This window comes from Arvicola amphibius, chromosome 7, assembly GCF_903992535.2.
Source record: "Arvicola amphibius chromosome 7, mArvAmp1.2, whole genome shotgun sequence".
Lineage (NCBI taxonomy): Eukaryota > Metazoa > Chordata > Mammalia > Rodentia > Cricetidae > Arvicola > Arvicola amphibius.
Window position 1 is genome coordinate 97,677,505 of NC_052053.1, and position 13,748 is coordinate 97,691,252.

General features: G+C 47.4%; 1 protein-coding gene across 2 annotated transcripts in view; it reads right to left on the minus strand.

The window, feature by feature from the left end:
• Smoc1 (SPARC related modular calcium binding 1) overlaps nucleotides 1–13,748 on the minus strand; it is a 155,509-nt gene that overhangs the window by 35,090 nt on the left and 106,671 nt on the right. For both annotated transcript variants that reach the window (XM_038337263.1, XM_038337262.1), the window contains exon 5: nucleotides 12,785–12,832. In XM_038337263.1, the coding sequence (XP_038193191.1) occupies nucleotides 12,785–12,832 (48 nt within the window). The remainder of the gene's footprint in view (nucleotides 1–12,784; nucleotides 12,833–13,748) is intronic.

Below are 13,748 nucleotides of genomic sequence, written 5' to 3' on the forward strand. Positions count from 1 at the left end.
AGATAATAAATCTTGTGCTGTGTACACCCATTTGTACTATACATGTAAAAAGAGTACATTTTTCTCAGTCCCCAAGAAGCCACTGTTCCACCCACCCACCCACTCCCAGTAGAGAAAAAGGGGGTTATCTTGTCTATCTCGAGACTAGTTTAGAGATTTTCTTTGTTTTCTCCCTCAGGGGAAGAGAAAGGTTGAGCACTATTGTTTCAGACAGTTTGATGATTACACCACATTGTTCTCCTACCAAGACCCCCCAGAGATCATTTAGAATGGAACACTATGTGCTATGTTCTCTGGGCATTAACTATTTATAGAGAACCCTGGCTCTCAGATAATCCATGAGACACCAATCAGACCACCAGTAATAAGTGTCCCACCCCCTTGTGTCTTCCCTGATTCCCCCCTCCATCCCTGTATCTTATCAGAGAAGGGAGGGAGAGAATAATTCAGATCTCTCACTGGTGTCAACCCTTGGAGACCCACACCCTCCCTAGAGGCTGAGGCCAGCAATCTGACCGTCCTGTGAGTGACACCTGACCCTGGTATCACTGTCCTGTGCTGACACCAAGACCCAACTCTCACTGGGGCCAAGGAAAACCCAGACTATCTGACAACCATCCCAAGAAATGAGACAGAGAAGAAAGGGGCTTCAGTACTTAAACACACTGAATATCGTATTTGCCTCAAACTGGATTCCCTAATGTGCATCTTTCTAAATCAAACCATGTAAGCTGATCTAGAAGTCTTTGAGGGGGAATAAGCACCAAACAGAGCTACACAATGTCATTTTTTTTTTAAATAGCACCACTTCCCCCAACTCTAGTAACACCTCCTTCCATCGAATTCAACAAGCCACTGAGTGGCGACCCCTGGAAGCCGCCGTAACATTTGGTCTGGTCACTTCTGCCAGACGCAGCATTCAGTGTGACTAGTTCAGCACAGCATACTCAGCCCTCCATGCAGGGTGGCTCCACTTTAGGAGCCTCGAGAGCTAACAAAGGAAGAGCAAGAGGTCAGAAGTCAACAGTGAGTGTCCAGATCCAACAGGGTATGCGATATTTTACATTTGATGTAGACATTAAAAAGTCTACATGAGAGCTAGCTCTCTGTCTGGAGCAAGATAGCTAAAAATAGCCTGCCTCCTTCTCCTGGCATCCAGATGAGAGCCTGGTCTAGCCATCGGCAGAGAAGGTCTGCGGAGAACAAGGGAGGGCTTCCCGGGGAACCTCAGACCTCGGCACAGAAGCCCGCTGAGCATGAAGCTGAGGCAGGGGACTGAGTCTTCCTGCTGGGTAGGGTCACTGAGGGTGAAGAGGCACAGCTGCTATGTGCAGAGAGGCCCCCACGGAAAGCTTTATGGAGTGAGAAAAGTCTAGGTGCCAGCACACCCCAAAGCCAGGAAGCCACGCCAAATCCAACAGAACCTTCCAACCATCATCTCCGGGCACCTGGACACCTGGTTTCTGACCCACCAAATAAGCACAGGTTTTCATTTTGTTTTTCTTTTTTAATAAACATAGGTTCAAGGCGTGGGTCCAAGGTCCACAGCCGTTCTGCTTACTGGCAATCCTTGGAGAAGCACCAGGCCCCACACTGGGCCCTGGATTTCTGCGTGTGCCCTTGGCTTCCAGATCCCTAGGGGGACCTTGTTGACATCCGTACATGGCCTAACCTAAACCCCTCACTCTGTCTAGGCAGCTGTATCATCTGTTACACATGAAAGAGGCCCGCCTACTAGGCGTCAGGACACTGGCGCTCTGTGGGTGTGAACAACCCTAAACTACTGTTACAGGAGTTATTCGGTTCCATGCGTACTAACATTCTTATTTGAATTCCTTGCTTTTAAGACTGGATTTGTGAAATTAAGATCCTATCAAAGTTTTTAAATTAGATAAACCTTACAGTTCAATAACATGACAACTTTATTTTAAACCTTGGCAGAATATTTTAATAAGCATTTCACACACACACACGTACGCACACACATACACACACATACATACATGTACACACATGTATACACATATATACATGTACATACACACATGTACACACATATACACCAAAGACACAGAGAGGATAATTAACACACTAATCATGTGCAATGTCATTTATCATTAGGAGGTACAAATAAACACAATGAAGGTACTTACTTGTAATCCCAGCATTTGTAAAGCAAAGGTAGAAGAATTACTACACATTCAAGACCAGCCTGTGCTACATAGTGAGTTTCAGATCAGTTAGGGCTACACAACAAATTCCTGTCTCAAACAAACAAACCCAAAGACCCCAAAAGATACCACTAAGTACCCACAGGAAAGGCTAAAATAGAAGACAGAAAATAACAAGTGTTGGCAAGGAAGTGGAGAAAATGGAACCCTTTGTTCACCATTGGTGGAAATATACAACTGGGCAGCCACTTTGAAGAATGATTTGGCAATTTTTTTTTTTAAAAAAAATGAACACCAATTAAAATTTCAAGGCCCAAATTCCACTCCTGGGAATCTATGAAAGAGAAATGCTCTAGGAAAGACATGTACACAATTGTAGTAGCATTACTCAAATACAGCAAATATAGAAGCTTTTAATTTGGATTTTCATATGTATGTATGTATTTATTGGAAGAGGAAGGCACATGTATGCCATGATGCCGAGTAGAAGTCACAGGACAACTTATGGGAGTCTGTTCCCTCCTTCTACCGTGTGAGTTCCAGGGATTGAACATGGGTTGCAGATTTGGCAGCAAAGCCCGGCGACCCACTGAGCCATCTTACTGACCCAAAAAGTCTCAAAGTTTTAAGCAATCCAAATGTTTATCAACCAGTAAGCATACAAATTATGATACGCCCATTTAAAGGGACACTATTCAGCACTAGAAAGGAATAAATACTAAAACACGAAAATATACACCTGATGACCTTTGAAAACATAATCGATGGAAGGCAAGCTGTAACCCCTGCCTATGGTAGGACACATTTAGACAGCACAGATGTACAAAAGTCCGTGCATCGAGAAGGCAAGCAGCTCCATGGATGCTGAGTCCGAGGCTGGGAAGGGTTATAAACTATAAAAACTGCCCATGCAGGGAAGCTATGGAAATTGTCTCTGGTAATGTTTGAGTGACTCTAGGAATTTGCTAAATTCACTAGATTTTTACATTTAGAACGAGTGGGGTGTTTGTTTGTTTTTCTTGTTACATTTCAATAAAAGCTCTTTGAGCCAAAATGAGGGGATGTCAGAGTCACTAGCAGAAAAAAGCACCCAGTGGCAGCAGCTAGGTCATTGGAGCAGTGGTTAAATTGGAGAGGGAGAGAACTCACTCATATATTTTAAAGATACATATCTAAATCTCTGTTTACTTATGTACGTGATAATTTTATGCCTGGAGCTTGTTCTGCTTGATTTCTTTTTTTTTCTTTTCTTTTCTTTCTTTCTTTTCTTTTTTTTTTTTTTTTTTTGAGCTCAAATAGATTTTTATTTCTCCTTGATTTCAAAATGACTTCCAAACTAAGGAGAGAGAGAGAGACAGAGATAGAGGAAACAGTGTTTCAAACAGAGGAGGGTTTCAAGCATATTTTTTCTTATAGGGAGGAAGAAAAAATACAAATTAGAAAATAAAAATAAACAGACAAATAAGGCAAACAAGAGAATTCTTCCAGGGTAAGTTAGAACCAGCAATCACAATCCCAGGATCCTATTTTACAGTGCTCAGTTTCTGGCAGGTGGCTTCCCGCCTCCCACCTGCACCATCAGCCAGGAAGGAGGAAGCCATTAGGCAGATGAAAGGAGAAGCTAGTTCCAGCACAGCACAAGCCAGGCCTCAGAGGCAGCGAGCAGCTTTGGAAACTGCCCAGCCCCAGAGCCACTGCCTTTGGCCTTCCAAGGTTGCCCAGCCCCCACTCACGCCTTGTCCTTGCAGGTGCAGCCCCTGCATGGGCTCTGGGAGCCTATAAAGACAGTGGGTGTGTGTGACAGCACAATTCCTCCCCTGCGAGAAGGCCTGGCCCACGCACAGACAGCTGGAAGTCACTTCGACCCCCGATGACACTGTTCAAAGCCTCCTCTGTTTGGCTTTTTGATTTCTGATTGACATTCGCTGGCGAGGGGAGATAAATGCTGGGCTGAAGACAATGTTGATCCGCTCTGACTATTCTCAAGGAAAGACTTTTCAGAATAACAAACAAAACAAAATAAAAACCCCAAAACATTGGTGCGCTTAAGGGACTGAATAGAGCCCAAGAGATCCAGGGAAGCAGGCCTGGCCCTTTGAAGGGGCTGGCAAGTCCATTGAGGAGTTAATTGTCTGGGTGTACAATGAGTTTATTCTGACCACATACAAAGAGCTTTCTCTTCCAGGTCCTTCAAAAGCAAGTGTGTCAAAGGGGCCAGAGGAGGAATCTGTATTAATGGCATCTCTTGGGGTTTCCCAAGGTGGAGTGTTGAGCAATGAGAAAAAAAATAGAAAAAAAAAAAAACAGCAACTTCCACAACACCCCCACCCCAACTTGAGATTTGGAAGATTCCTCAACAAGCCCAAGTTCCCTCAGATTCTGAACTCATCTCAAACCATGTCAGTTACTGCGATCCTCCTTTATTTGCTTTGACTACACCACTGTCTATCTCTTGTGGGAATAAACTAAAGCCAGATATAACTAGAAGTTCTTGCTTGTGCAGGGACCAAACTTACGTGATTCAAGGTTCAGTTTGGAAGTAAAGGTGACTTCTTCGGGCATCCTGATTACAGAAGTCTCTTAGGAAGCTGGCCTAGATCACACTGGGAAGGTGAAGAGCTGGCTAGCCTCAGCATCTCCTGAGAGGCATGGTGCCTGGTTAATGGTTCTCTTAAGATGGACGAACGTTGTCCCTGTGCTGACCCATGAAAGCAGAAAGCATCTGAGCACTTCAAACTCGCTCGAGAGTGAGAGGTCTATTTACAGTGGTTTCCATCCACCCAAAACACTTCCTCTTCAACGTAAGAACAAGCTTAAAGCTAGCTTTCACAAGCATTTTCCCCATACCCTCAAGTCATGCATCCCTCTGAATAAGAACAAAATCCCAAGGCTAGCTAAGAATGCATAGGAGAGACAGACAAGAAGAAAGAAAGGGAAGTTGAGGAGAAAGGAGAAGCAGGAAGAGACAGAGGGAGAAGCAGAGGAGGCGGTGCCTGTAACACCGAGTAGGCTGAAGACCACATTCACACAGATCTCAGAACTAACTTTTTAAAAACTTTCGTGGTGAAAAGATGTGCTTAAGTTTATGTAAACACATCATATTCCAGTTTCTATGAGGATTTTAGCACAGCTAGGGATGCGGCTCGGCTGCATAGGTTCAAAATTATAGAACGAAATCAAGAAGCTGATATTGGCCTCCTTATCCAGACCTCAGCAGTTTTCCAATGCGCCTGTCTGGGTATGTGCAGCTCTGAATTATTTTATCCATGTACAGATTCAGATCACACCAGAGTCATGCAGAACTATCCCATCACTTCGAGGGCTACCATGCGCTTCCTCTCCTCCACACCTGGCAACTCCTCACTTGTTCTCCACCTTGTCATGTCTTGTCATTTCTAGAATGTTGTAACAATGGAATTGCATAGTATCTGATCTGAAATCAGCTTTGTGCATGCAAATGCGTGCAAGCACGAGCACACTTTGCACAGTACCCTTGAGAGCTTCCCGAGTTGCTGCTACATGTACTGTTCAGTATCATCTGTAGTGCATATGTGACCCAGCTCATTTCACCTGCCGAAGGACATTTGGGTTGTCTCTATTTTGACATTATAGATAAAGCTGCTATATATTAATATGGGTGATTTTGTGGACCCTTAAAATAAAGATCTTAAGGATCTTTATTTCCTTAAAACAATTGGTCAGAAACATGATTGATAAATTAGGGTTAAGTATATGCTTAGATTTTTTTTTCTTCCAGTTAGGCATGGTGGCTTGCACCTCTAATCCCAGCTCTTAGAAGGCTAAAGCCATAGATGCATGAATGAAAGGTTCAGCCTGAGCTACATAGTTGGACTCTACCAAATGAATGAAGAAAAGAAAGGTGAAGGGGAGATGGGGAGAGGGAGAGGAAGAGGTGGGGAGGATTTTCTAAGCATCTTCCATTGTGACTGTTCTATTCAAATCCTCACCGGCAGTGTAGGAGGGAGGTAGCTTTGGTGTCAGCTCGCCAGCACGTAGTATGAGGATCATTTTTAACCCTTCTAACTGCGTCAGCTCACCGCAGTCTTCACTTGCATATCCTATAACCTTGACCATCTTCCACAGCTCTCAGCCCTCTCCAGGACGGCTTTGGTGATCGTCTGTGCATATAGCCTGTCCACTCGTTCACTAAAAGCTTTTGTAACTGTTAAGTTTCTAGAGCTGTTTACATGTTCTTGACACAGGCCCTGCTCCCGGCATAAGCTTTGCAAATATTTCCGCACATCTTGAATGGTAGAATTTCTCATGAGGACTCTTTGAAAAGTTGCCACAGCTTTCTGTTCCGCTGCACAGACTATGATCTACTATGAATTAATTTTTTATAAAGCAGAACATTTAGGTTGAGGTTTTAAGAATTTTCCAATTTTTCTGTTTGTTAAGTTTTGTTATTTTTAATTAGGCATCACATGTGTCTGTGTTGGACAAGTGTCCACAGAGACCAGAGGACAGTGTCTGATTAGCTGGAGCTGGGGTTACTGGTGTTAGGAGGTACCTGATGCTGCAGGTGCTGGTACTGGGAACTGAACTCAGGTCCTCTGGAAGAGCAGCCAGCATCTCTCCAGCCTCTGTCTTTCTATTGTGTGTTTGGTCTGTAAATACCAGTTGCTATAGTACCCTTGGCTGGGTGACCTGTCCTTCCTGCACTGAATTGTCTTTGTCTGTCATCAGACATCTAGTCTGGTGTAGGTGTTTCTGGGCTCTCTATTCTCCATTCACTTATGCCTCTCTGATCTTTCACCAACACCACATGGTCTTCATTGTCAGTTTTATGTCTTAAAACAGATAAAAATTATCCTGTCCACCTTTTCTTCTTTAAAAAAAATAAAGTGTTTTATCTATTCTGATCTATTTCCTTTGCATAGAAATGTGATGATAAGCAGTCCGGAATCTCATCCCTTCCTTCCCACAGATACAGAATCAGCCCAGTGAGACCTGTCACTGCAGGAGCTGCGTGGCCCTCAGAGCTGGGTCTAAGAAACAAGAAATGATTCCCGAGACACATCCAAGCAGTTAGCCTCACTCCTGGCTGTCTCTGAGGTGGTGTTCTCAACTTTGGACTTCACTCTGGACCAATGAGCAAGCACGCTTACTCCCACTAGCCTGAGTTCTCTCACCTGGACCTCAGGGGCTCTGGGAAGAAGTATCAGCCAAAGGGTACAAGCACTTGTTAATGGTCTCTATTCGTTCCAGGCTGCCCCTCCCAGGGTCTTTCCTCAGAGAATGACACAAACAGCTACCAGTCAGAGCTGTTTGGAAGATGCCACCCACCTTCTCTTCCCTGGAGAAGTGACACACTCTAAGAACTTAGAAACTGCTAGTCCTTTGAAGCTCCAAGTCCATTTGAAAATTGTCTCCATCACAAAAGGCTGAGAACATAACAGTCCAGATGTGGGTAAGCCAACAAAGTGAGGCTGGAGTTCTGAACATTTTCATTCACGACTATAGCCTGAGTGGCTGCAACAAACAGGAGCCTAGCAAGCACCAAATGAACATTCACCCAATAAAAGCAGTGTGCATAAAGTACCATCAGCTGCTAATATCACCAAGGACTCAAACACGCATTTGACAGTGAAGCCATCCCAGATCCTTAAGTTCCGATTTCTTTCCAGTCCCTAGAGATGCGATATGACAGGGATTCAGACTCCGTCTAGCACTTCTTCAGCCATCTGGAGTAAGGGCTGAGCTATGAGGCAGGGGACTAAGACTGGGGCCAAGCAGGGGAAATGGACAGCTGTGGAAAGGAGACAGGCATTGTGTGTGCACGGACATTCATGCTCATTTGCACACACCATCTGAAACTGAGCTCTACAAAGCTGGCATTTAACATACCCAGCTCTGCTAAGGAGGCATAGAGCATAGAATGCAGCAGCAACATGCATACAGAGAGCCAGGGGCTGCATCCCCTGCATGGGAGGTTGTATTTTTCTGTTCAGCAGGATAGTATTAGAGTGGGTATACACAAATAATCGTTGCTTGTCTCCACTATTAAATGCAGTACAGGTTAAAATCATTTGCACATATCCCTCAACCAGGCTTAGAGAACTGGGGCACACCTCCTTCCGTGTGCTCACTGCTCTTGCCCCCGACTGTGAGACCGAGGCTGAAGGCCGCAATGTCCATTCTACCTGGGACCAACCCCTGCCCTAAATCACCCAGCTGTACATTCTGATCCACCTCTTGAGGGGCACAGGTCCCAGGATGGCACCATTCTGCAGACCAGACTCCACAAGAGCATCCAAAAATAGAGACACAGACAGAGACCTTGGGGAAATAAATGTGACTCACTCCTTACTCAAGGCGCACACTGTAGAGTGGCCAATAAGGGATTAAAGAGAACTCCCTGCCAATTAAAGGTGAGTTGGACTTTGGGAGCTCTCTACCCTATTCCGAGACTGGCTTGACAAATACAGAACTCCCTAAAGGAAAATGTAAGCAGAGATTCTTCTTGGTTTTGCTTCTTTCTCACTTTTGTTAAATAGCAAATTGCCAGACCTCTCAGAGAAAAATGAGGAAATTTTGGAAAGTTTTCTCTGATGGTCCTCGTTTTTCACTTGCTGTTTACCACAGCATCATCAGCTCCAAGGACTCTGTGATTCTGAGCCGTGGGGTTTGGGAGCGGCACTCCTGAGAACCACTAAAATCCACTTTGCAAATGCTGTCTTGGGTCCCCCCACCACCACCATCCTTTCTCACTCCCCAGTCCCTTCTGGGAGGTTGAGAATTGTCATCCCGGTACCCCACAGGCGGTGCAGCCAGGCAGCCCCCTGCAAGCGCGCCTGCATTTCCTCACATCTCAACCCCAAAAAAGGATGTCAGGAAAGCCCACAGGCTTCACCACAGGCTGCTCCTGAGCAATCAGCGGGCAGGAAACACAGCCTGCTTCCCAGTCACCTGCACTTACTGCATCAGTGAAAACCTCCCACCAGTCCCTCTCTCAACCCCGGCAGCCGTCAACTGTTTGAGCAGCAGAGCCTCCGAGCTAGAGGGACTGCCTGGGGTCCTCGTCCTCTCTTCAGATATACCTCCATGGCGTCAATAAAACACATGCTAGTGCATGTGTGCACCAACCCCCAGACACACACACACACACACACACACACACACACCAACCCCATCTGTCTTCAAGGACCAGGACCAGAGGAGAAGCGGAGGGGGCAGCAGGATGGGATTGCCCCAGATCAATGGATATTTGAAACTCAAACACATGGCCCAGGACCCACACGGCATGTGTTAATTACCACACATGTGCCCATAAAGGAGTCCGTTAAATGCAAGAGGTACAAAGAACAGAGGGAAGAGGGGACATTCCAGGGGATTAAGTAAATAGTCTGAAGTTGTGACCCTCCTCCCCTCCTTAAGCACGTGCATCTGGGGGAGATAACAGTGCCCCTTCCCCCACTTCTTCCCTCGGGGCCCCACACCTGTGAACCCAGACCCCCCAGCCTGGTCAGGCAGCAGTAACCTGCTGCCGCCTGGCCTCCCTCCCTCGTCCTATCTCTCTGGTCTTCCACCCCCAGCTCCCTGCACCCTGCCTTTCTCCTCCTCTCCTTCCAAGGCCTAATTCCTGGCTGGCGACCAGACTCGGAGCGGTCGGTCGCACAATGCGTCTTTCATTCCTTCCAGGCAGAGGGAACTGATCCTCCGCAGCCCATCAGTGGGGCATATTCAAGAAGGCAAGGGATTTAGGGGAAGAGAGAAGCTCTCCCATCCCTGCCTTGCACCCACATCCCTCGCACCCACAGACCCATGGCCGCACCTCCTTTCCAGCCATACCCCTTACGCTCCCAGGGGACGGGCCAACGTCCTTTGGCTAGCAAGCCCCAACTCTAGAGAGACGCCTTCTGGGAGAAGCCACATGTGGGCATGGGCTCAGACAAGGGGCCTTTGTGTGGTCCCACCTGCGGCCCCGCAGAGCACATTCCATTCTTAAGTGAAGCTGAAAGAGGAACCTCTGCAGGGCGACACAGGATATTACAAATGCCCTCTCACACTCTGTCCCCATTCAAACTCGGCCTTCCTAGGCAGCTGTGACTTCAAGTGGCCTTTCCGACAGGTGGCCCAAACTTGCCTTCTCCATACGCCTACGGCAGACAAAGGAAAGCAGGTCTTGTACCTAAATTGATTCTCCAAGTGGAGGGGAAATGAGACCCCAGGGCAGAGTTCAGATCTCCAGAGGAGAGGGGGACCAAACACACCCCATTCGGAACCCTGCAGGAGGAAGTAAAGCAAGGAAGCCAAGAGTTGGGAACTGATAGTAACTTCTCCCACTAGGTCAGCCATTCCCAGCCCTGTGGATGGTGACCTGTTGAAGGAGTGGACCCGCCTCCATCAGTGACCCCTTTGGTGGTCGCATATCAGGTAGCCTGCATATCAGATATTTACGTTATCATTCATAACAGTAGCAAAGTTACAGTTATGAAGTAGCAATGAAATAATTTTAGGGTTGGGGGTCTCCCCCACATGAGGAACTGTTTGTATTAAAAGGTCACAGCATCAGGAAGGTTGAGAACCACTACCCTTGGGGGGGGGGGGGCTTTATTCTTTTCATTTCCCTGATGCCTCCTCCAGATCTGCTGGCTGACCCTGGTCCGAGGGGACAAAGGGTGTTCACTGCTCTCTACTGAAATGCCATCTGCAGTCCACCTGCCCTCTCCCAGCCAGCTCAAAAGGTGCCAGGGTGACCACGAGCTATTTGTCATTGTTACCTGTGGAGGGCAAGACCACAGCCACTAGGACAGCCCTTGCTATCTCCCAGGCAGCCTTTCTGGACAGCAGGCTTTATAAGTTCCTCGCACCTCCCCCCATTCCTTTCGATGGGAAGGATCAGTTTTAATGGGTGGTCAGTTTCACATGCCTGTCAACAGATTTTCTCGGCCAAAAGGTCCCCCAGAAACAACCCAGAAACAAATGCGAGGCTCCTGGGGCATTTCATCCTGGGGCAGGCAGAATGAAAGCAGCTCCTATGCCCAAACCCTCTAGGCACATGTCACTGACAGTCCTGGTGACGTCAGGTCTCTACAGAGACATCCCTACCCCCATGCCCACTGTCCCACCATAGCAGCCCGGTTGCATCCCCAGCTCTGGGAAGGACCTCACAAGGTATCTGCTCCCTTCTTCCCACCTTCCTTCTTCAGGGAAAGAGAAGCCACCCACCTGTGGGCCCACTGTTTTAGTCAGTGGTGATACCACCTTCCACTTCTTGGAGGACCTCATCACAGGACAACAGCTTCTCTGATCCTTAACTCCCACCCTCTGTGCAGCAGCAGAAGCCAGCGGCTGCCCTTGCCTCCGTGTGGCACACGGTGAACTGCGCACTGGCTCACAGTACCCTCCCCACTGAGGGACTCTCAGGAGCATGCAGCTTCCAGAGCATAGATGAGACAGAAAGCCCCCACTTCAGCCTGCGGTAGAGGGGGGACTTGACTGCACCGGCACATACAGACAAAATGGAGAGCTAGCTGTCTTCCAGGTCGCTGTGCGCACTAGCTCAGGAGAAGCAGTTGTATGCCCTGGGCCTCGCTGTCTTCCAAGCTAGAAGGGACCAGGGCTGCAGGCTAGGGTCCACTAAACAGCCCCCAGATAAATACTAGCTGTATAAAATAGATGAAGCCAACTCAAAGAAAAATGTGGGCCCTTGCTAAAAGGAGAGAACAAAACTGTCATTAGAAGTTTAAAACAGAAAGCTCTACCCTCTCTACCAAAGTCTCTCTTTCTCTCTTCTCGCTCAACTTGTAATAGTAGTGTTTAATTTGCTGTTTAGTGTTGTTCTAGGTTTAAACAAAAGAGTCAAACCCTTAAGCTTTCTATGGAAGCCAAATTGTAAACATCTTACAAACTATGTGATGCTTTGAGATAACAAGGTCTGGCAGCCGACACTCATAGGACATGTGTCTCCTCGGCCCATGTGCACACCACCACCAAGGCAGCAGACACTCATAGGACATGTGTCTCTTCGGCCCATGTGCACGCCACCACCAAGGCAGCAGACACTCATGGGATATGTGTCTCCTTGGCCCGTGTACACACTACCACCCTCTTGCCATCAAAGCAACATGGTTGAGAATTTAAGGACAAGAAAACTGGCCGCATACCCATGAAGTCAGCTTGGTCTTCAGGAAGAGACTCTAGATGTATGTACTAGAACACACCATCAAGGAAAATGTCAGGGGAGGACACTCAAGTGAGTTTACACACAGGAAGGCCAAGGATGGACACGAGTACCCTACCTTGATCCTCCTCTTCGAATGAATGCTGGATCTGTTGGTAGTCGGCCAACGAAACTTCCCCGAGAGCAGAGATCCACAGGGCGCTCCCATAAGGGTGCTCCCATAAGGGTGCTCCCATAAGGGTCCCTACCCAGCTCTGTGCCCCACACTCGCTCCTTCCTCAGAAACAGTGACAGCTGGGTCATCACCACTGTCTGGGCCCTCCTTACCTCTAGTGCTTCAGGGAGGACACTGGAAACGTGAAGCGCGTTTCTTTGTCACCCCAGGCTCCTTCTCTCTCAGCTAAGAACCCCTGCTCACACTGGCTTTCAAAGCAAACCTTTAGATGAAGCATGAAACTCCACTCACCTTTTCTTCCTGAATTGCCCTGGCTCAAGGGCTTGTCGGTGACTGGACCTTGGACGAGAGAGGAAACAGAAGCACAACATTCAGATCGCACTGTGGTTGGTTTCCGTCAAACACTTGGCAAAGCCTGATGTCATGAGCACATGGTCATGTATATATGTATTGTATACACACCGGGGATATTATATACAAAGTTAGTGTGCACATGCATGTCAAGTGGGGTTTGTTTAACATCAATGTCACTGATAACCCAGACTGTTTTGAGATGAACTATAATTCCCAGGTTCCCTGGAACCAATCTTGACCAGGTTTTTACAAAATTCCACATCCATGTAACTCAAACATTCCAGTGTTTGTCCTCCACTTATGCACCCCTGCACACCTCCTCTCCTCACCAGCTCCGTGCTCTGACCCATATCCAGTCACAGGGCCAACTGGTGAAACCCCCTCTTACTGAAAATGCCATGATTGACACCCCCTTGCTGGTCAGGGCAGGAAATCGGCGATTTTCCATCTGCGTTAAGTAGAAAATTGTTGGCCCAATTGTACTGAATGGGCCAAACAGTCTGAGGCATGGAAACAATTTTCTAGACACAGCCTGTTCTTCAAGGAGGGGGGCAACCTGTATGCTGGCCAAACATTTGCCCCATCTCTTCTGCAATGCCGCATGCCTGCATCATCCAGGGCTGGCTCTGTGGCACCTGCCTTCTCCTTAGAGCCCAAATCAAACGTGCAAAGACAAAACCCACTCCACAGAAAGACCTCTGTGGAGATCCTGCCCATGAGAGAAAAGTGAGAATCCTGACTTTCCTGACCCACATTACACTCCTTCTCCATGCTCTAGATTTGTGAGGATTCTGTTATCCTGAAGGGGGCTTGTGTCTAGTACATTTGTTTGCTTTAAATGAAGCGTTCCAGGTCATTTGCAAGGAGGGCCAAGTCCTGCCCTGCCCTTCCTCACCCTAAC